The sequence below is a fragment of the Lampris incognitus genome, chromosome 4 (assembly GCF_029633865.1).
Source record: "Lampris incognitus isolate fLamInc1 chromosome 4, fLamInc1.hap2, whole genome shotgun sequence".
In the NCBI taxonomy this organism is placed as follows: Eukaryota; Metazoa; Chordata; class Actinopteri; order Lampriformes; family Lampridae; genus Lampris; species Lampris incognitus.
Window position 1 is genome coordinate 54,642,724 of NC_079214.1, and position 22,870 is coordinate 54,665,593.

General features: G+C 45.9%; 1 protein-coding gene across 1 annotated transcript in view; it reads left to right on the plus strand.

Moving 5' to 3' along the window:
- fto (FTO alpha-ketoglutarate dependent dioxygenase) overlaps positions 1-22,870 on the plus strand; it is a 164,285-nt gene that overhangs the window by 11,569 nt on the left and 129,846 nt on the right. The window contains exons 2-3 of the mRNA XM_056278611.1: positions 15,364-15,441; positions 15,992-17,018. Coding sequence (XP_056134586.1) covers positions 15,364-15,441; positions 15,992-17,018 — 1,105 coding nt within the window. The remainder of the gene's footprint in view (positions 1-15,363; positions 15,442-15,991; positions 17,019-22,870) is intronic.

The window sequence follows — 22,870 nt, forward strand, 5'->3', positions numbered from 1 at the left end:
GCCAGCATGCAGGAGCATGCACGTTTCTGCCTCCGTGTGGTGCATCACTGGTGTTTGCGTGTGTCGTGCATGTGTGAACGTGTACATGCGCTTTAAGTTTGACGTACACCTCCCACATCTTCACACTACAGTATGTTTTTTTTTGGGGGGGGGGGGCATGATTGCCAAGTCTCCTCAAAGTTGTCGTCAGGATGTCGGGAGCGCGGCGCGCACCACGGGCTTAATCCAACAATACCCCATCTGCCATACATCCTCAGTCAGCGAGCGGGTGGACCCCTTTTCCTCGCACTCATTGTCATGTATAGGGGGCATATAGTGTGTACTGTACAAGAAAAAAAAAAAAAGATGGACTCAAGCAAATGCAGTGACAGGCCGGTTTCTCGGCTGACTGACAGCACAGAGGGATTGGGCTAATCTGAGTGACTGATTTGAGGCGCGCCGCGGCTCAGCTGTCCCCGTAACTCTTGAGAAATAGACAGCCTCAACCGAGTTATCAGTGTTTGTAAGTCCTTCCGCTGCGCTGGGATGACAATAGGGATTAGTGCCAAGGTTCTTTAAACTGTTTTTTTTTTCTTATTTTATTTTTTTTGGGGGGGGAGGGAGGGATGGGGGACGGGAGGAGGGGGGGGTTGAGTTGGTTGTGTTTGGTGGTGTTGCGCTCTTATCGGCGTCTTGGCAGGATGCTGCCGCAACCACTTTTCCTTGACTGTCAATTAAAGAGGGGATCATTAACTTCAAGGGTATAAATGTTCTAACACTGGTATTACGTTGGGAAGCTAAGTCGCTGACAGATGTTCCAACTTTAATTCTCTGCTTGTTTTTTTTTCCCGTCCTTTAATTAATTTATGTATCGCTATTCGAGCTTTAAATATTTTTTTTTTCTTCCTCCCGTCCGCTCTTTGTTAGGCTCTAATCTCAGTTTCCATGGTAGTCGCAAAGACGACTGGGCCTTGTCACTTGCCTGTGTTTCTTAGGAGGTTCAAGCGGCTAATGTATTCAATATCAACAGAAGTAAGAGGTAAACAGCATCTAATGGTGTGTGTGTGTGTGTGTGTGTGTGTGTGTGTGTGTGTGTGTGTGTGTGTGTGTGTGTGTGTGTGTGTGTGTTGCCTTCATGGCTGTCTCCGCCTGGAAGGCCACTGGTAGGAGGGAGGATGGCACGTCTGTCTCCACTCCCCGGGCCTCTCAACAGGAGGATCTGACCATTGAGGGACATGCAAGAAGCAAAATAAGGGGGTGCAGCTTGTGCCCGTGTGTGTGTGTGTGTGCACGCATGCATTTGTAATGTGTGTTTGGATGAACACGTTCAAAATGCATGCGCACGTGTTCAAGGTAAACATTAAAACTAGCGGCGCTATCCGAGTACGGTCTGGCTCCGTGGTGCCTGTGAGTGACATCGGCAGTTTCGAGGCGTGCACACTGACTTCCTGCGTTTATTCCTTCAGTGTGGAGTGGAGGGATCACAAGGCTGAGAGCAGACTGTCAACGGGACGCCTCCTCTGTATGGGTAGCCACACACTTAAGAGACAGAGAGAGACAGAAGACACAGAGGAGAGGGAAAACGTCAGAGTGGTAGAGGGATAGGAGACAGAAACCGCTAATGGGCAACCCCCCACCCCCCCACCCCCCCACCCGTTCTCTCGTGACAGCTCCTTCTCTTTGTTCCCTCTCTCCAAACCCCCCCCCCCGCCCCTCGGCCCACTCTCTCTCTCTACTGGGGGATTCGTGACAAGTTTTCGCAAGCTGATCAAACGCGGCGGTGACACCTGATTAGGATATAGCGCGTGTTTACAGTCGTGCGTGGCAAAGACCCCCCCCCCCCAACACACACACACACACACACACACACAGACACACACACATAGACAACAAGGGAGACTTCACCTTGACTAATTAAATTTGCACCTGCAATGCCAGCTGTGACAGCCACTGGAGGGCTGCCTTTATTTATGTCACTCCATACATACTTCCTGTGACGTCAGGTGAGGCCGACTGCCCTGATGCTTCTTTTGTAACGATATGTGTGTTTCTCTTCAATAGCCAACCTCACCGGGAGGGGCTGAGAAGGGAGCGGTGATTTGGCGGGTGGGTGCTCCATCATGGCGGTTGATGGCTCTCGCTGTTGTGGAGCAGCAGCTACAGGCAGCAGTGTTGAGCGGTCGTGAGACTGTTAAACAAATGGACATCACCAGGGAATACATTATGGGATTAATTCTAGTTAGAAAATATGAAGTCGGCGCTTGTGAACCCAGCAATTTAGGTTCTGATGTTAACTGGCCATCAGTGGTTGACCTCTGATTTGGATTAGTGATGAATGATTGAAGCAGGGTAACATCAATTTTTTTATCTTCTAGAAAGCTACCTCTGTTTGTTTTTTTTTTGGGGGGGGTTCCCTTTTTCTCCCCAATTGTACTTGGCCAATTACCCCGCTCTTCCGAGCCATCCCGGTCTCTGCCCCACCCACTCTGCCGATCCGGGGAGGGCTGCAGACTACCACATGCCTCCTCCGATACATGTGGAGTCACCAGCTGCTTTTTTTCACCTGACAGTGAGGAGTTTCGCCAGGGGGACGTAGCGCGTGGAAGGATTACGTGCTACGTCCCCCTGGCGAAACAGGTGCCCCGACCAACCAGAGGAGGCGCTCGTGCAGCCACCAAGACGCACCCAAATCTATCTGGCTTCTCACCCACAGACACGGCCAACTGTGTTTGTAGGGACGCCCGACCAAGCCGGAGGTAACACAGGAATTTGAACCGGCAACAGAACTGCTAGGCAACAGAATAGACCGCCATGCCACCCGGACGCCCCATAGAGGTCATTGAAAAGTTTTTTGAAAAGTAATATGTGTTTGCTTTGTTAATTGTTGTCTGTGTGTGTTTGTCAGTGTGTTTGTATGTGTGGTCCTGACTGTCTAGGTTTGTGTGTGTGTGTGCACAGCTTTGCGCTCGCATGTGCATCCAATCACGCAGCTACCTTTCTGAGCATGCATGGCTGTGTGTTGATCTGTCTAAATCAGGGTTGAGAGTACAAAGGCCATAGCTGGAGTGAGTGGGACATCGGTCACCCAGTAGCAGAAGACAGGGCCTAATTTGTGGCTAGCCCCTCTCCCCCCACGCCACTCTCTGCCCAACCACCCCAGCCTCAAATTGACCAGGCTCGACTGCCGGTCATGCAGTATTACATGGGTTAGATGGAGTAATTATTTGTAGGCCACTGACTACAAACAAGATTAATAGTTTTTGAAACAGCCATAATGGAGGGCTGACCTGCCGTGACATAAGCATTATTTCAAGCTCACCTCCACTCTCATCTCTCTCACCTCTGGGCACTGGCAGACTGTGATTTATACCTGGGCTAATGAGGGGAGGGGGGCCTAGAAGCTGAGGGCCCGCAGCCTACCCAGCCCAGTGGTACAAGCCCGTGAGAACACTTGGCCAACTAACGGTGGGGGTTAACTTGTGAGAAGACGACAGTTTTTAGGTCGATTGGAGTTTTGAGGAGAAGTCTTGACTATTTTGAAACCAGATTATTTTAAATTATCTTTATATGTTGGCCATTGTGAGAGGGGTTTTGCATAAATTGCCCTCATAAAGTCCTGTGAAGAACAGAAGAAAATGGTGATGGTGTTCAACCTCTCGCTCGGATCCTATCTTATTTTAATTAGACAGAGCACCATATTGAGTTGCCCGAGCCAGCAAACAACCCCCCCACCCCCCCAACCTCCAACCCCCAACCCCTGTCCTCTGGAGCCTAGAGGACCAGAGGAGCTGGAGAGTTGTCACTAGGTGGCACTTGGACATCATGATATCAGATAACCTAGCCATTCTTCCTCCATCCCCTCCTCCCTTCTTCCCCTCTGTGCTAAGTACACCTCAGATGTCAGGGTGTTTTATTTTTATTGGATGAGGCCAGTGTGTACTGCATTCACCTCGCTTCCTGCCAGCTGTTAAATGCCCCAGAACATGGTCTGGCATGGCTCCGCCCCGTTAACCCCTCTGATTGGCTGTAATAATTAGCAGAAGTGAAGAGTAACCACGGCGCCCAGCGAGGGGCTGAAACGGCTGCCAACTCCGAGGAATGTACGTGACACAATCCTCTCTCCGGTCTGGGCTGAATAAAATGGGTCCGGCCCAACCCGCCCCTGACTGATTTTTTTTTCAACCTCACTAGCTTTAATATTAACCCTACACTTAAACACATGCATGCAGTGTGCCACCAGCAATTACATTTTCAAATGGCTGGGTTTGTAAACCGTCAGGATGTTAATCTGTCACCATTCAAGCTACTGGGAAGTGTAAAGAGGATTAAGCTATTCAATTCCTGGTAGAATATTTGCCTTTGTTCGGAATGAGTGAAGGAAAAATAAATAAAGAAACGAGGCGGCTTCCCAAAGCGAGACAACTGCCTTCTGCTATACTTTTAGGATTTGGCTAATGCCATTACAAACAACTTATCTGCCTCAGGTTTCCAGGAAGGCAGCCCGACGGTCATGTAAACAGCCACAAATGATACGCCATAATTTAATACTAATCTGGGGTCAGATCATAATGCTGTATAATCTGGGCCAGAGACTACACGAGATAGAATTAGATGCATCCTAGATGTTATAATCATATCTGTTTTCCTAACAATATGTTTTTTTTCCCTATTTGGGGGTTTTATGTGATTTTAAGCATTCAGATTTAGGCCACTAGCCTGTTTATAATGCCTTATGTTTTAAATCGCGATTGATAAATAAGGCTGGACAAACAATTGAAGAGTTTTTGAACAGATGTTATTATCCGAGACTCGAAAGAAGTGACGTTAGCTCCTGTCAAATACTGACTAGCCCGAAATTCAGCCGAAGGCTAACAGGTGACCGAAGTCCCTTGTTAATGATACGAAAACACTTTCACAATATGGCTTCTCTGTAGTTTATAGAGATAATGTCGGCCTTTCTGTCGGTTTTCCTGTGCCGTTTTTGTTTTTTTGTTTTTTTCCTCCAAAATTGATGTATTGCATTACAGAGATGCAAAATGCGTTGGAGCATTCTGTAAAGCAACACGGCGTAGCTTATATCTGGCATGGGGTTATTTAATACTGCGCAATAGTTGTCATACTTGTCATCCAACCCAGCATTCTGCCCTAGTCTTAGCCCCACATTTACCCTCGACTCCCAACCCCTTGGCTTGGCTTGCAAATTATCTTTATCCCAGATGAAGGACTGGGCCCAGCAGCGGTGGTAGATCTAATATGGAGCCTAAAGGACACGGAGCCGGGAAATCATCGTCATTTGAAGAGGTTGCCTGTCACATGATGGGGTTTGATCAGCCCATGCCGCAGAACACAGAGCCGGGTCTTTGCACTGTCTAACAGTGGTACCGGATTATACACACAAGCCACATCCACTGTGATCAGTCAGTCACACACGCAGACATGCGGCGGGACTGAAATCCTCTTCACGCACTTCACCCACGTCATCCATGGGGCCCATACGCCAAAGCCTACTGTATGGAAATGAGGCGTTTGACAAAGACAAACAGCATTTTCGCTCGCTGTGGGGTTTCTACACCCAAACCACAACTGCCTGTTTTTGACACTTTTTTCAATGAAGATTTTTTTTTCAATGCCAATACTTCACAACCATTGCCCCTGCAGGAGCAACATGGATACTTTCAAAAAGCGAAGTACCTCACTTTTGACTGTTGCTGACCTGTGTCGTGTTGAGACAGTGGGAGTGTGCGAACTGTCCAGCTCTATGCTCCTTAGACATTATGTCTGGCTAAGTGTTATTGAATTGTTTACTGTCACAGATTCCAAATCTCGCACTTCGGCAACAAAATGACCAGACGTGACCAACATCCACCCACCCGTCCGTCCATCCAGCAGTGGCCCTGCTCTGCCCCTGTAATGTGCCGGTCCACTGGGCTCTGAGGAGTGTGACGCCAGCCTACAGAGCAGGGGGATTTTTAACGCTCCACCTGCTTATCGATCTCCTCCGCCTTGCCTAGCCATCCATGCCCAGCACCCAAGCCCTGAGCCCTAGCCCCAGTGTAGGCAGCAGAGAGGGACAATACAAGGCCCCCCACCTTCCTCCTCCTCCTCCTCCTCCCCATGGTCCAAAGGTCTGTCCTTGACACTGCCCATGGGACGGGCCTAGAGGACGCCTTTCGCCTTCCCCTTAAGCTCCGCATCCAGCCCTTCTGGCCCCCCCGGGCGTAGCTGCACTTTGCGCAGCCATATTGATTTTTTTTTTTTTGGAGGGGCAGGGAAGTGGTGCTGGGAGGGGTAGAGAGAGAGAGGGAAGCATAGGGGGAGAAATCTAGAGAGCTTTCTAAAGCACTGACTTCTCCTTGACTGCACCTCAGACATTGTTGGAACAACCCAGTGGCCCTACAGCGCCCCTCTGAAAACTGCTAATCACAGTCTTTCAATCAACGCTCTCCTTCCTCTCCCCTCCCTCGCTCCCTCGTTCACTCACTTTATACATCACTCCCCCCACCCCTTCCCAAATGGGTCTGCTTGAATACCAAGGGACTGTGTCCGTGTTAAAACCCCCCATTCTGCATGGAAAAGAGCTGACCTCATGAAAGCATGTTGTAATTCGAAGGTGAAAACTAAAAAGCCTTTCTGTATCGACATAATCCTAATGGAAACATTATGGCCCCGCCACAAACTAACAATTAAAGGCAAAGTGGCAAAAGCCCCTCGCTTTTCTGCATAGCTCAAGGTTAGAGAAGTGGGCTTGTGACTGTAAAGCTGCTGGTTTGAGTCCAAGATCGACTCGAAAGGTCTGATTAGGTGACGCGAATGAGAAACACTCTCACTGTCCTCACCAACCAATGTGGATGTGCCTCTCCGCAAAGCACTTAACCCCAAACTGATCCGATGGAGCTCAATAATTGGCCAGCTGGAGACGGTGGTTGGTTATACTGGGCATCTTCCACATGTGCATGCTTGTACCTGTGTGATCGTGAAGCAGGGCATATGTGCTCGGTTGATCTTCCCTGGAATATTGTAAAAGGTTATGTAAAGCATTGAATAGAGACAGACCTCTTAAACCGCCTTCCTGTAGTTCTCACCCCCCCACCACCACCACTACCACCACCTTCTCTCCAGATTTGACACTCGCATAAGGTCACAGCAACATTTTTTTTTTCCTCCTTTGAGGTGTGGTTACGTTTGAAGTAAATGTCGACACCTCAGACACATTGAAAAGCACTTAAAACTCAGCGGCCATGTGCCAACCTGTCTGTGTCTGGCCTTATCCCAGGTGCATTTGTAAATACTTTTGCATGATTGACCTGGAAACCTCTCTATCTCTCATCACTCTCTCGCTTTCTCTTTCTCTCTCTGCAACCCTGCCAGGAGGGGTTGCGTGTCAGAGATAGGGATAGAGAGAATTTAAAACAACAGTTGATTTAAAATCACTTTTCTTCATCATGTACTCTGTTTCTCTCACACACTCCACCTGATAGGCGTAGGCCTCCCCTGGGATGACCAGGGAAGCACTTTAAACTAAGTGCATGCACATGCTTATAAGAACGAGATGGCAATGACTGACAGGGAAATGGCAGATGGTGATTTAGAATGGCATGCGAGTCTTGGGTTGGTGTAATTTAGGTTACCTGGCAAATGGCGTGACATTTTGTGTGACTGGACACCGACCAAGGTGGTCACATGGTGATCATAGGCATATGAATGTGTGTATATGTCTCTGTGTGAGGGAATATTTGAGTGTGTGTGCTTGTGTGTGTGTGTGTCTAATTAATGAATGGCCTAGGTTCCCCACGGCGCTGAGAATGTGCTTAGATGGGTGTTATAAACGGGGTGGGAAAAGGTCTGCCCAGTGCCGGCCCTTTTAAATGACTGGCCCCTTGTTCAGGTAGATGGATGGAAAGGATGTAATATTAATGGTCCAGCCTCCTGCTGACCTGTCGCTAAGTGAAATGAACATTGTAGCCTTCAGCCTCCAACAACAATTAGCGGGCCAGAACAAGTCTCTCTGCTATTTTTCATCACTTACATCTGTAGATCCCTGCTGCATGCAGGCTGTGTGTGGAAGGGGGATGATGATGATGTGTGTGTGTGTGTGTGTGTGTGTGTGTGTGTGTGTGTGTGTGTGTGTGTGTGTGTGTGTGTGTGTGTGTGTGTGTGTGTGTGTGTGTGTGTATTTTTTAGACTTTAGTCAATTCATCTTCAGTCAGTTCAAAAGAAAATGTGAGGCATAGCAACGCTCTTGCTTCCTGTCTAGGAAATCTTTCCTTCCTTGCACCCATTAGCTGCTGGGATAGGGTAAACTACCATGTGAGCCTGAATAGTGTTATAAAAGTTTAAAAATACAAGCAGTTACACCATTTTATTTTGTAAAATCCATCCATCCATCCATTATCCGAACTGCTTATCCTGCTCTCAGGGTCACGCGGATGCTGGAGTCTATCCCAGCAGTCATTGGGCGGCAGGTGGGGAGACACCCTGGACAGGCCGCCAGGCCATCACACAGGGCCCACACACACACACACACACACATTCATACCTAGGGGCAATTTGTAAAATCCTATGCGTAAATATTTAATCAATATAATTCCACATCCCTGTATTGGCTTAGTTGAAATTTAACAGTGAAGGGCTCCATAAACAATCCATCTATCTATCTATCTATCTATCTATCTATCTATCTATCTATCTATCTATCTATCTATCTATCTATCTATCTAGCTAGCGAGCTATCTATACTAGTAAGAGTTTGCTTGCTGGTAAGATAAAGTCTTTACAGTTATGATCAGTTTAATTAAGTGAAATCACCATTCAGTTGGTCTAAAATGTATGCTAGCTTGGGCAAACTTACTTGAGTTAATTTTATTCTTCTCAGAAACAGATGGGGAAAATAACACAGAACATTACAACAGACAGCAAAGTACAAAAAGTACAACAAAACCTTATAATGTTTTTTTTTTTTTGTTTTTTTTCGACAGGAAACCCTCTGGCATTTTGTTGTCTCAGTGGAGTAAACCCTGCCCCAGAAGCTCTGTACAGAAAAAAAAATCAAGAACTATTTACATGTGATGTTTGCATCAGATCAGATGTACTATATAGGTGATCACATACCAGTGACAGATTCAACCCTAAATTACAATGCATACAATAGTTTATCACAATGCGCGGTGTAGCTTTTAGTTCTCACACTCCAATTAATATGCATCGGCAGCTCCTGGGCAGGGGCGCAGATGTGGGGTTACACATTACTGCTACCCCGGCGCTCAAGTCAACTCCCATGCATTCCAGTTAGTTAGACATTCACTGGCCTTTCCAGTTAGGCCTATCCGTCACAAAGCACCGGTGGCCAGCTGGTATTCCTTGACTGAATTAACACCACAAATGATCGTAAACAAAGTGTCAGATGAGCAAAAGTCAAGCCAGAAGAGGGTTAATTTTTTCCCTGCCCTCCAAGTGGAGTAGTTTTAGATTTTGTTTGAGTCTCATTTCGGACGTGAATTTTTTTTTTTTTTTAGTGGTTCTGTGTAGCATGGCGGGTATTAAGAAGCATACTAGTATAGTGGTTGTCAATGTCAGATCTCAGGACCCACACCATTTCTGGTTTTCTGTTGTATCAGGCTCTTGGTTATGCTCACCTGTAGTGTCAGGTCTGAAAACACCCCGATTGGATAGATTAGATGGGTGGATTACATGGCACAGTAGACAACCAGTGGCATTGTGGGACCTGGGGACCAGAGCTTGAAACCTCTCCACTACTATACTGGTCATGCCATAGAAGTCTGTCCTCGCAGAGAATGAAAGTATGTTATGGTAGTGAGGAATGACGTGTGTGTGTGTGTGTATTTGTGTGTGTGTGTGTGTGTGTGTGTGTGTGTGTGTGTGTGTGTGTGTGTGTAATGGCACGTAGGTGCTGTGTTATCTCACTCTAGTTTGTATCAGCTGGAGACATCCCCTGTTGACGAGGTGGGCCTAGACCTTTGTAGACCTATACGGTTTATATTGTAGGTCTGTTTACTCAGGTGTGAGGTTCAATCCTTTTCATACTTACAGTGTGCAGTGTACTTACAGTAGGCATACGCACACTCTTACCCACACACACACAACCCTCACATGCACAAGGTCAGGTCTCATTTCTTTGAGTTTACTTTATTCCTGGTTTTGATTTAAATCATTTACTTGTTGGAAAAGCGTTACATGATGCATCTTGTTTTACAGCAAACCTTGTTTGATAAAATTGTATGCCTACCACTAACGATTATTTTCATCACTAATTAATCTGTCGATTATTTTTTCAATGAATTGATTAGTGATTTAGTGTTTAGCGAGCCCAATATGACCTGTCAGTTTACTTAGTCTGAGGAAAAAAAAAGAAAAAATCCCCGTAGTATCATTTGATGATGATATGAATTGAAGAATACATTAATGAATAGATAAAATCATTTGTGAGGCTCTAACCTACAAATGTTTGGTGTTTCTACAAGTTAATGACTAAAATGATTGATTTAATCAATTCTAATTAATAATCTATTAATTAACTTTTCAATCCCGCTCTGTAAAGTTGCATTGATTCCTATTTGACCTGGGCACGTACATGCCACGTGCACGCCATACATTACACACCACTGAGAAACAGCTAAATGCAAACTTGCTGTACATATTTTATTGCTCTGATGAAGGCTCTGTAAGATGAAATATGAATTTTTTATACATTTTTCAGTAAATTGTTGACCAGTTGTAGTGCCTTTTGTTATAATTTAGGTGTGTTATTTGATGTACTTCAAAGAGAACAACGATGCACATTTTAAGTCCCTCCAAACTACATAAATGCGTGCACAAATGGTTTAAGGGCACCCTCTGCCCTCTTCTTTACTGTGGGTTGCCTCACACCAGCTTCCTAAATTCTGAGACCCGATGCCAAATGGACTGGGGCGGAAGCGCCTTTGATGTCCCCGGCAAGTCTCCCTGTTTGAGGCCTAAGTTTTACAGGAGACTTGTCAAACAGTTGACTCACCATCACTTTTGCAGAAAGGGACCATTTCTGAAATAGGTGTCACACAAGTACCAATAGTTTGCTCTCTAAACATGGAGCTCTATTACACAGCTATCTTTCATCTCGTATCCGTGGCTGTAGGATCCAGAGCTGTCTGTCGGCCTTGTCCCCCCTCAATGACAAAGGTGCTGCCATCTTTTGGCCGGAGGTCTTACCTTAAAGAGTATAGGTTAAGGTAAGAAGTAAAAGTAAATAAGGTGTGCACTTATCTATTTATTTTTTGGGGACTTTTTCTCCTCAGTTGTATCCGGCCAATTACCCCACTCTTCTGAGCTGTCCCGGTCACTGCTCCACCCCCTCTGCCGATCTGGGGAGGGCTGCAGACTACCACGTGTCTCCTCTGATACACGTGGATTTGCCAGCCGCTTCTTTTCACCTGACAGTGAGGAGTTTCACCAGTGGGATATAGCGTGTGGGGAGGATCACGCTGTTCCTCCCAGCCCCCCCGCCCCCATCGGGATGCCCGACCAAGTCGGAGGTAACACGTCGATTTGAACTGGCGATCCCCATGTTGTTAGGCAACGGAATAGACCGCTACGCTACCCCGACGGCCCAGGTGTGCATCCCTGTCTTCATAATGAGTAATGGGGTAACTTGTACTACACTAATTATTGGCACCACATAGGCCTAGATGAAGGGGGCTGTGGGTATGAGGTAGGGGGTTGTTCAAGCAACAAAAAAAAAATTGAGTAAAACTGTTCTAAAGTTTGCAAGTGGCAAAACAAGAAGAGCTACAAGGAGCGCTGACATGTCTGCTTTACAAATTGTCACGAGCACCTACCGGGCACCATTAGCTTTTACCCGCAGTTTACCAAGTCAAATCAAAACCAGGAGCCATATTACCACAGCATGTTCTAATGGACCCCGAGGGGCAGACAGGAACTTGGGATGGAAATGCTCCATTTTTATCCCTGCTCCAGGAATTTTCGTTTTGTGGACCTGGCAGAGTTATCCAGCTATTTTTAGCTGTTGATGCTAAGCACTGGACATTAATCTACTCTCCACGGAACACTTGAAACAAAGTAGCCGCTGACGTGTCACAGATGGAAATAAAATTAATAGATAAGTTGTACACGGTTTGATATCTCCTACAGACCAAGAGCAAAGAGATCTGATTGGGTTGTGTGCTACCTAATATGTTTTCCTGTGATTAACAGTCTGGCTAAGGGAATAATCCCATCAAGGAAGAAAGCGATTAGGGGAAAAAAAAGAAAACTAAATCATCAGCTATATACCACACAGCACAGCACAGCTGGCTGGCATGGCTACCATGAAGCAGCAGGCGTTTGTTATGGGATTGGTAATCCTATTTCGTAGGTCCGAGTGGAAACGCAGACCTTTTAGGCCGTGCGGTTTTGCTTGGGTGCAGACAGACAGTAAGGCAGACAGACAGATACAGACACAATGCCTCTGATACAGCGAGAGCCCATCTGCTTCTGAGGGCTTGGATAACGTCTTGTCTTCTTCTTTCTTTTTTTTTTTTTCTGTGGAATTTCTGAGTAGCTTGATGTATTTGACATATGTGTGACAACCCTAGTGGTGTGCGAAGGGGTTGAGGCATCACGCGCATTGACCCAGCCGGGTGTTTTTCTACAGGGCGTGTATGTATATCTATGGAAGCCTTGCTTGCTAGGGTTGAGTTAGCAGCAGTCTACCAACAAGCTTTTCGCGTGTACACAAAATGCTTGCACTTTGCACTTTTGTGCATTGCATCAGTTTGCATCGGAGTTGAATAAAGGAAAAAGTAGAGTGGCCTTACTTATTCGCACATACACATTTTATATTCTTATTCCACATTTGCGCACACACGCAAGTACACACATGCGGACATACAGATAGACACACAAACACAACACTTCCCCCAGAGACTTGCCTTGATATCTTGAGCTTCTGCCATGAGCTAGAATTTGAAACCAATGAATGTATGTCAGGTTGTCAGTATTTCTTCCTCAGTCTCGCTGGCAGCCTTTTGAATGGAGCCTGGCCATGAATAGTGCATGTTGTTTTGTTTTGTAGATTCCTTCTGTCTGTGGGCCTGTTTTTTGTTTGTAACAGAAGAACTTGGAAGGCCCGTACACTCCTGTGCATCCTTTAGAAAACTTTCGGCAGGTGTTGAGTTGTTTAGCCTAAGGTGAAGATGCATCCCTGAAGGCAAATTCACCAAACTGCTCAGATCTGTAGTACCACCCCCCTCCCCAATCGTCCTTCTTTTATTAGGATCTATAGTCTTCTCTTTATCCCTAATGCTCATACTTTCTCTGCTTGTCCTTTTTTTTTTTGATCCGGCTCCTTCTATTGACTCAGGACACCATGTCTTTATACCTGCACTTTAATTTTATTAACAAGACATTTTATTTCGCACTAAAAGTCAAGACGTATTTTGGTAGTCGGCCCCCCCCTTCCCCCTCAGTGTGCCGCATGAGGTCTCTGGCATTATTAGGGTAGCAGAAATGTGAGACGTGTGCAGTAAATGTCTGGGAAATATATACGGGGCTTGCCCTCCCTAAACTATCACAGCCATGAGGCGGTCAATGTGCAGGCCGTTCGCACTGGCTTGCACATATTTTAAAAGTCTAAACAGCGGGTTGATGACGTGGCTTTTCTTCCCGCTGTTGATATGCCATGCAGGGGCTGCCTGCGCACACCTGTAGAGAATGGAATAAAACACATACACATGCAGGCACAAGGACATGTGCACGCACCCCCACACCCACAGACAGGGAAAAGAGGCAGGGTGGGGCAGCACTTTTGAAATTTATTTGGGTATTGCAGTTTAATGCCGTTGCCATTGGATTTACAGGTCGGAGTGGAATGCCGCCCAATGAAAGGCACTTTGATCCTTCTGTCAGGTTGGGATTTTTATTGGAGGAGCTCTGTATGGCACAGGGCATCTTTTATAAGGTTGTGAGGAACCCCTCAGCAGCCTCCAAAAATCATAAAAATGTGAGATGTCAATGAAAGTGGCCGCTGGGATAAGTGCAAGGATGAATCCTGTGATATATTCAGTTTTAAATTTATCGATTTGCCAGACTTCCTAATGTCTGGAATAATTCTGATGGTAAAATGTAGTAAGACTCTGTCTGGTTGTTTTGATACTGAGGCTGCTGTTGTGTATATTCAAATGGACTTTGCTGGTTTATCATCTGAGGTTTATGGCAGGTCATCTACCCCTTTGTTTTTGTATACCATCGCTCAAGTCTGGCAGTTGTTCTGTGGCAAGTATAAATAACCTAATTTCTTAATTAAAACGCTAGAAAAACAAAACCTTCAAATGTACAATTTACAAACCAGTGTTTGGCACACCAGATCATATGTCTGTGCTTCTTCATCCTACTTCACAATAAAAGTTCTCCAAATGAAGCGATTTGGTGGGACCATGTGTCTCCAAACAACTTTTTACTGTGAGCCAGTGCAAGGTAGTTGGAATTACAGTCTAGTTAGCAAGGTGCTATACTGCAGCCTGGAAAAAAACAAAAACAAAAAAGAATAGAAATAAATAAATGAGGGAGTCCGGGTAGTGTAGCGGTCCATTCCGTTGCCTACCAACATGGGGATCGCCAGTTTGAATCCCTGTGTTATTGCCGGCTTGGTCGGGCGTCCCTACATACACAATTGGCCGTGTCTGCGAGTGGGAAAACGGATGTGGGTATGTGTCCTGGTCGCTGTACTAGCGCCTCCTCTGGTTGGTCAGGGCACCTGTTAGTGGGGAGGGAGAACTGGGGAGACTAGCGTGATCCTTCCACATGCTACGTCCGCCTGGCAAAACTCCTCACTGTCAGGTGAAAAGAAGTGGCTGGCAGCTCCACATGTATGGGAGGAGGCATGTGGTACTCTGCAGCCCTCCCCTGATCGGCAGAGGGGGTGGAGCATCGACCGGGACAGCTTGAAAGAGTGGGGTAAATGGCCAAGTACAGTTGGGAGAAAAATGGGGGGGGGGGAACTAAATAAATGAAAAAATAAATAATAGGGTTAAAGCTTTTTTATTACAAAGACAGTATTATCGTGAAATGAATTTACCATCCAAATCTTCAATTAAAAAAAAAAACAAAATGCAATTTTTGAAAGTGCTGAAAGTCTTCAAATGAAAACAAAGGCCATACAGATAAGATAAGATGTACTTTTATTAATCCCCGCAAGGAAATTCATTCTCTACGCTTAACCCACCCCAACATACACGCTGGAAAGAGTGGGCAGCCATGTAGCTAGAAGCAGTGATTGACAAGAGGTGCCAGAAAGATTGTATGAATATGAGAACATCAAAAATGGTAGGTGTTAGAGCTGTTTTCCAACTGCTGTGTATTGAACTGGATTTTGCTCTCCTGTTTTGTGTTGTGCAGAAACGCAGGCTACTACAGGAGTTGGGAGATCAGAAGATCCCTTTCCTGGGGCCGTCTGACCGGGGCTTCCAGCAGCTGGTGAGTCAGTCAGACTTCCGCTGAATACAGATAGTACCATTTATCAGTGTGCCACAGATGAAAGCCTTCTGCATATTACTATATGTGGTTTTAGAGCCCTTTCTCAGGTTCTGACAGAACAAAAATAACCTATACTAAATGATAAAAATGCCAGTTAAGTTATGCAGATAATTTGGATAGATTGGTTTGAATTTTAAATATTGTGTTCAAGTTTGGTCTTGTTCAGCTGATTTTCAAAGTTTTTAGCAGCTCAAGTCTACTGCTTCTACTTCTTTTTTGCCCTTTTGCTAATCTTTTTTGTTATCTGTCCCTAGACCCATAGTAGCCTGTACAAAAAACACACTGTTACAAAAATTAGAAATTATGTTATCAGCTGAATATTTTGCCTAATGTAATGCAATCCCTTGCCCCTAGCTTCTTTTTGCCATTCTCCCATAAAATATATCAATCTATATTTACTTGATATATTTTCAACAAGACAAAGAAACATGAGTCAGAGAACTCATGGTTCATGATTGGGTAATGTTAGGTTGCTCTCGTGTTCTTCCAGTGGGACTCTAGTTACTCTGGCCTGGTGTTAAGGAGGTCCTGCTCCCTACCCACTGAACTTCATGCCCGGGTTCAGGCAGCTCTTCTTACTCTGAGAAGCAAAGGCTGCCTTCTGAGGGATTTGGTCCGAGTCCGCGACCGAGATGTCTTTACCGCTGTGTCGCGGGCCCTTCTGGGGCAACCCGGACACACCTATCGCTACCTGGACACACGGCTGTTCGCCATTCCCTGGCACAGCGAAGAAGTTGAGGTCAAAAGCCAAAACTGCTGCGACGCTGATCTCAGGGCTGCCTGCAAGGCTTTGTGGGAACTCAACATCTTCTTCTGTTCTGACGTGTCTCAGAATAAAGAGGGGGACCGGCTGGCTCAGTGTGTGAAGACGGGAGAGGTGGAGGCCAGACAGGGTGAAGAGGCAGATGAGGAGTCGAAACACAGTGAAGACTCTAAGCACAGCGAAGGGGGGGACTCAGAGTCCAGGCACAGTGAGGAGGTAGACACAGAGTCCAAGCACAGTGAGGAGTGGGATGTGGAGTCGAAACACAGTGATGAAGGCTGCTCCAGCTCAAAAGCAGAAGGGGGGTGGGGGATAGAGTCCAAACTCAGCAGTGATGAGGGAGAGCCCGCCCAGGCTAAACAAAGTGAACTGGGGTCAAAACATAGTGAGGGAAAACAGCCTGCACGAACGCAAACAAGCAGCAGCACCTCAGAGACCAAATTAATGGAGACGGGGTCCCGGGAGAAACCTGTGGCCGAACTGAAGCACAGCCTGTCCGGTTACCACATTGAAGATGAGGAGGAGCAGGTGAGTGCCCAAAGCTGCTCCCAGCCTAGTCCTCCAGAGATGTGCACTGGTCCAGTCCAGTTCAATGTCACCTTGCTGAACTACATGGACCCAGCAGCTATGACCCAGCTCAAAGAAGAACCTTACTACGGCATGGGGAAAATGGCTGTGGGATGGCACCATGACGAGAACCTGATCAACCACTCGCCAGTTGCTGTCTACAGTTACAGCTACCAGGATGACAAAGGTAAGGGTCAGAATCAAGCCCATTAGCTTGTCACAGCTTTGTTAACAATAGTGGCATCACTGAAATTTAACAGTCTTTAGTCACACTACTATACCAAGTGCATTCCCCCCCTTCATTTCTGCAATTAAAGACTCCTATTCCTTTGTTCTATATTCTATCCAGTTATCTCGCGTCCCTTACGGTACATCAGACGCAGTAAACCTTGTGTATCACGGCCCTACGGCGGCACTGCAGCAGATGTAGACATGCTCTCTGGTGAGGCAGACATCAGATTCGTTGGCATGATAGTGTCAGGGTATTATCAAATGTCATCACCGGCTTGCCGCTGACAGCCTTATCTCCAACAGTGTGAGGGGAGATCTCAGACATGGGGAGCTCGCAGTTAGTAGCACACTTTCACAAACGGGCCCTATCATATGTGCCTCATCTCATTTAAACCAACCCCCTCCCCCCAGAAATGATCAGGATGTAGTTATCTGATATGAAATCATATGCTGTGCTTAAATAAATGTTCTTTGACTGCAGCGGTTAGGGCAATTTGTCATCTTTTCACTATGGTACGTTGACTCACTTTGAAGACTGAGAACAGACTCAATAGCTCATCCCAGTGAGCTCTTTGCTTTCCATATCATGCCACAAATCAAATCACGGGAGTACTATTTTGTCAAACAAACAAAACAAAACAAAAAGCAAAAAAAACAAAAAAAACAAACAAAAAACCTTACTATGAAGACATTGATGGTTGTCTGATTAAAACCCCCATACATCAATCCTGTATAATTACTGCAGGTAGGTATTTTTTGGATGTAAAGCACTTCCTGAACCTTGCTGATAACTCACTCACTTGGGCGATGTGGTTGGGGTTGGGGGGGTAGTTACCCCTCTAAAAATGCTTGTGAGTGAGTGCATCTAAAAATATATGCTGTTGTAAGACATAGAATCGTCATTGGTAAGAACATTGACAAAATCTATTCTTTTCTGCACCCCCACCATTATTTTCTGTCAGTCGCTCCTTCGTATTCTATCACTTGATTTTGCCCATGTGGTTTCATTCGAGGTGGGACGTCAGAAACACTATGTACAGAGATGCAAGTAAGACGTTCTTCTTCACCTTTGATGTGCTCAAACAAATCAGTCTTTTGACAAAAGTTTTTAAGTATTTCTGATGTGTCAGCTTGGTTTTCTGAGTTCTTAGCTAAAATCACGACTCAGAATAACTAACTTTGACGCTTTTGAACCGGTGTAAAATCATCTATTTTACAATGTCAATGCTTAGCGTCCAATCAGGATATTATATAAATAGAATGTATCGTTACCGTTTCTTATCTTTATTACGCCCTGTGATGGCCTGGCGGCCTGTCCAGGGTGTAACCCCGCCTGCCGCCCAATGACTGCTGGGATAGGCGCCAGCATCCCCATGACCTTGAGAACAGGATAAGCAGTTTGTTTAATGGATGGATGGATGGATGGATGGATGGGTTTGCTACTTAGTCGTTGTTAGAACAATATGGGACCGCTGTTATTGTCATTATCATCATTGTTTGTAATTGGAAATAGGCCTAGTATTTACAACGTATTCACAACTAAGTCACAGAACAGTTGTGCTTCACATCTGACGCTACACTGATGAGCCAAAACATTATGACCACATGCCTAATATGTTTTTGGTCCTCCATGTGCCACCAAAACAGCACCAACTCGCATGGACTCTAGAAGACCCCTGAAGGTGTCCTGTGGTATCTGGCATCAAAACATTAGCAGCAGATCATTCAAGTCCTGTAAGTTGCAAGGTGGACCCATTGTGGATTGGATTTGTTGGTCCATCACATCCCACAGATACTCAGTCGAATTAAGATCTGGAAAATATGGAGGCCAGGGCAACACCTTCAACACTTCATCATGTTCCTCAAACCATTCCCAAACAATGTGTGCAGTGTAGCAGGGGTGCGTTATCCTGCTTAAAGATGCCATTGCCTTGCCTACCAACATGAGTATCCCGGTTCGAATCCCTGTGTTACCTCCGGTTTGGTCGGGCGTCCCTACAGACACAATTGGCCCTGTCTAAAGGTGGGAAGCCAGATGTGGGTATATGTCCTAGTTGCTGCACTAGCACCTCCTCTGGTAAGCCGGGGCACCTGTTCGGGGGAGAGGGGGGACTGGGGGGAATAGCATGATCCTTCTACACACTATGTCCCCCTGGCGAAACTCCTCACTGTCAGGTGAAAAGAAGCAGCTGGTGACTACATGTGTCGGAGGAGACGTGGTGGTCTGCAGCCCTCCCCGGATCGGTGGAGGGGGTGGAAGGGTGACCGGGAAGTCTCGGAAGAGTGGGGTAATTGGACGGATACAATTGGGGAGAACAAGGGGGAAAATAAATAAATAAATAAAACAAAGAGGCCATTGCGATGAGGGAAGTCCATTGCCTGAAGGGATGTACCTGGTCTGCAAAGATGTTTAGATGGGTGGCACATGTCAAATGGACATCAACATGAATGGCTGGACCCAGGGTTTCCCAGCAGAACATTGCTCAAAGGATCACTCTCCCTCCACCGGCTTGTTATCTTCCCACAGTACATCCTGGTGCCATCATTTCCCCAGGTAAATGGCACACAAATACATGGCCATCCACGTGATCTAAAAGAAAACGGGGCTTATCAGACCAGGTGACCTACTTCCAGGGCTTTAAGGTACAGTTCTGATGCTCGCATGCCAATTGTAGGTGCTTTTGAGGGTGGACAGGGGTCATCATTGGCACTCTGACCGGTCTGCGGCTATACCGTTCCATAAGCAGCAAGGTGTGATGCACTGTGTATTGTGATGCATTCTTCCGGTAAAATCTTCAGTGACTTGTGCCACGGTAGACCTTCTGTTGGTTCGAACCAGATGGGATATCCTTCATTGTTTTCACGAATCAATGAGCCTCGGGTGCTCAACACCTTGTCTCTGGTTTGTTGTTTGTCCCTCCTCGGACCACTGTCGGTAGGTACTCACCACTGCTGACTGGTAGCAACCCACAAGTCTTGCCATGTCAGAGATGCTCTGACCCAGTCATATGGCTATAACAATTTGCCCCTTGTCAAAGTTGCTCACATCTCTACTGTCCATTTCTCCTGCATCCAACACATTGACAATAAGAACTGGTTGTTCGCTTACCATCTGATCTACCCAGACCTTGACCTGTGCCCTTGTTTGGAGATGATCAACATTATTTGGCTCATCTGTGAGTGGTCATAATGTTTTGGCTCCACAGTGTATGCGTCCCTGTTAAAAGTTTAACGATAAATACTTTCTTGGTGCTTCATATATCTTCACATAAATCCTATGTGGTATGTCTTAGTGTATTCTGAGAAGAGTGTTTTATTATTTATTTTTCTTTGGGTCTGCCATCGCACAACGCTACGCTTGTCATCCCAAACTTTTGACATTCAGAGCATGACTTAAAGAGGTTCTACCTCTTCATTCAAAGCCCACCCAGACTGAGCCTGCCTATCAGTGGTACCCAGCATGCACTGCTCTGTACCCTCACCCCCATTGAGAAGTGTATGTCATGAGTATCCCTTTAACTCACTTGCACCCGTATGTGCTCAAAAGTGCAATCACGTGACCTCGGAGCGGATGCGGGAGATTTGACCTCGCACGCGGGTGTTAGGGAGGCAACGTCAATTCATGTGAGACTCCCGGAATTTCCGGGATAGGTGGGATGTATATCTTTTGCTGGGATGGGTCGGGCCGACCTTTCTGTCGGCAGTGTTATGAAAGAACAGTGGTGAAGGGCGTAACAGTCACACCAAATAAATATAGCTATGCCCACTTTCAGAGCAGGTAGGTATTATCAATTTAGCCAGCAAGCTTGCCAAACTAAAATTAATTGCAGCTGTAACATTGCAGCTTGTAATCATAGATCCACCTCGACACTTGAACACTGTTCAGCATCTTCTGATCAAAAATCCATCGCTAGGTTTCAACACAATTTTAGGTAAAAGTGGGCCTACAGCTGATAAGCAAAACCATTTGAACACTATAACGTTAACTCGCAAATTGGGCAAACTAAAGGGGATTGCGACTATAACATTACAGCTTGTAATCAAAGGTCCACCTTCGCACTTGAACACTGTTCACGATCTTGAGATCGCAAAATCGCCATATTTCAAAACAATTTTAGGTAAAAGTGGGCCTACAGCTGATTAACAAAATCACTTGAACACTACAATGTTAGCTAACGTTTGCACTGGGTGTACACACCTTGAGATAAACTTAGCTACAACCATCAACTCCACACTTGAACACTCAGTAGTAGCTACCGTGTTCGTTTTAAATATAACAAGTCCACAGCGTACTCACAGGTTGTGAACCTGAATCTCCAGGGTGGCCCACCAAAGTGGAACCTGCCCCGTCTTTGTCGAAAATCCAGCATTGAACTGTGCCCAGTTCAGGAAGCAGTTCCCTGTAAAATGAAGGGAAGACAATAAAAGGTTGTGGTTTTACTGCTGAGGAATAGTGGTAAAAAGAAACGTTAACCACTGATTCTTGATTTTTTTTTTCTTCCTTTGGAAGTCCATACAAAGGGAATTTGCCTTCGCACCAAAGAAAAGTGTCTTCTTGACATGGTGATATGCACTAACCGAACCCTTCCCGACTTCCGCTCTACCAAGCTTTGTTCGAGGCGTCCCGCCTCCACTCTAACACGCTTGTTTGAGGGAAGGCCAAACTAGCCAGTAGGCGGGCATAATGAGATTGTGTTACATAGTGACGTAGATAAGTTACGAAAGTAAAAGCTGGACTACAAATGAGGCGTTTCAGGCAGTTCCGGAGCGGTGTTTTCTGTCGGAGAGAATGACTTCCTTTGGCATGGACTTTGAACTTTGTAACTGCAGACATTTTACATACAACGCCATGCAGTATAACACACTAAAAGAAAGGTAAACCCCCCCGAAAAAAAACTAAAAACGTTGACTCGTTAAGAGGGCCACATTTTTTTTTACGTTTTCGCTCGGCCCACAGGCGTTTCGAATCACAACACGATCAAGTCATTGACCTTAACATGTAACATCTCATAGTTGTACAGAAACTGCAGGTGTCTAGACTGCACCTGCTTTCTTTAACACCACATTTTAGCAGATTGGCCTTGTGTCTTTCTTACCCTAACCCCATACTCTGGGTTTTACTTTTCTCCCATCTGCTCTGATCTAAAGGAATCTGCCAATGCATCGTGTTTTCCGGCCTGGAGGATGATCTTCTACTATTCCCTATGCCTTGGGGAGTTGTGTCATTAGCTGGCTCTCAGAGCACACTGGTCGAAAATTAAGTTACTATTTATCCGTGCTGAGCAAAGGAAAAGGCAGCCGTGGGGCAGAGAGGCCCAGGAAGACTTTAGTATTGATTTTGCTGAGGCTGTCGGCAAGCCAGGCCAGATCTTGTTGTCTCAGTGTGTCATGTAAGGATAGAGAGAGTGAGGAGGACAGGAGAAGTGCTTTGAGCAAGCGAATGGGTTCAGAATCCTGAATATCATAGGATACCTATTGTCTAAGAACACTGACATTGCCCTGCTAAACAACATCGAGCTTTTTTCTCACTATTTCCTCGCGCACAGCATTATGAAAGTATGAAGAGCCTGTTTTAACAGCCAATATTGTTGAAACATCTCCTTTTCTAAATCTGTTGTTAAGCGATTCTTACATTCAAGGCAGAAAGGAATTTGTGTTACCTCTGTTGTGGAGATGTAATGGCTGTACTTGGTGCTCCTTACCACTAGCCCATATTCCGCATGTGGTTCCATTAGCATGTTACCAAACTAGGAATTTATGCTTATTCTTCTCTTGCAACCACTGTGACTCCCACTGGACAAGAGTGTC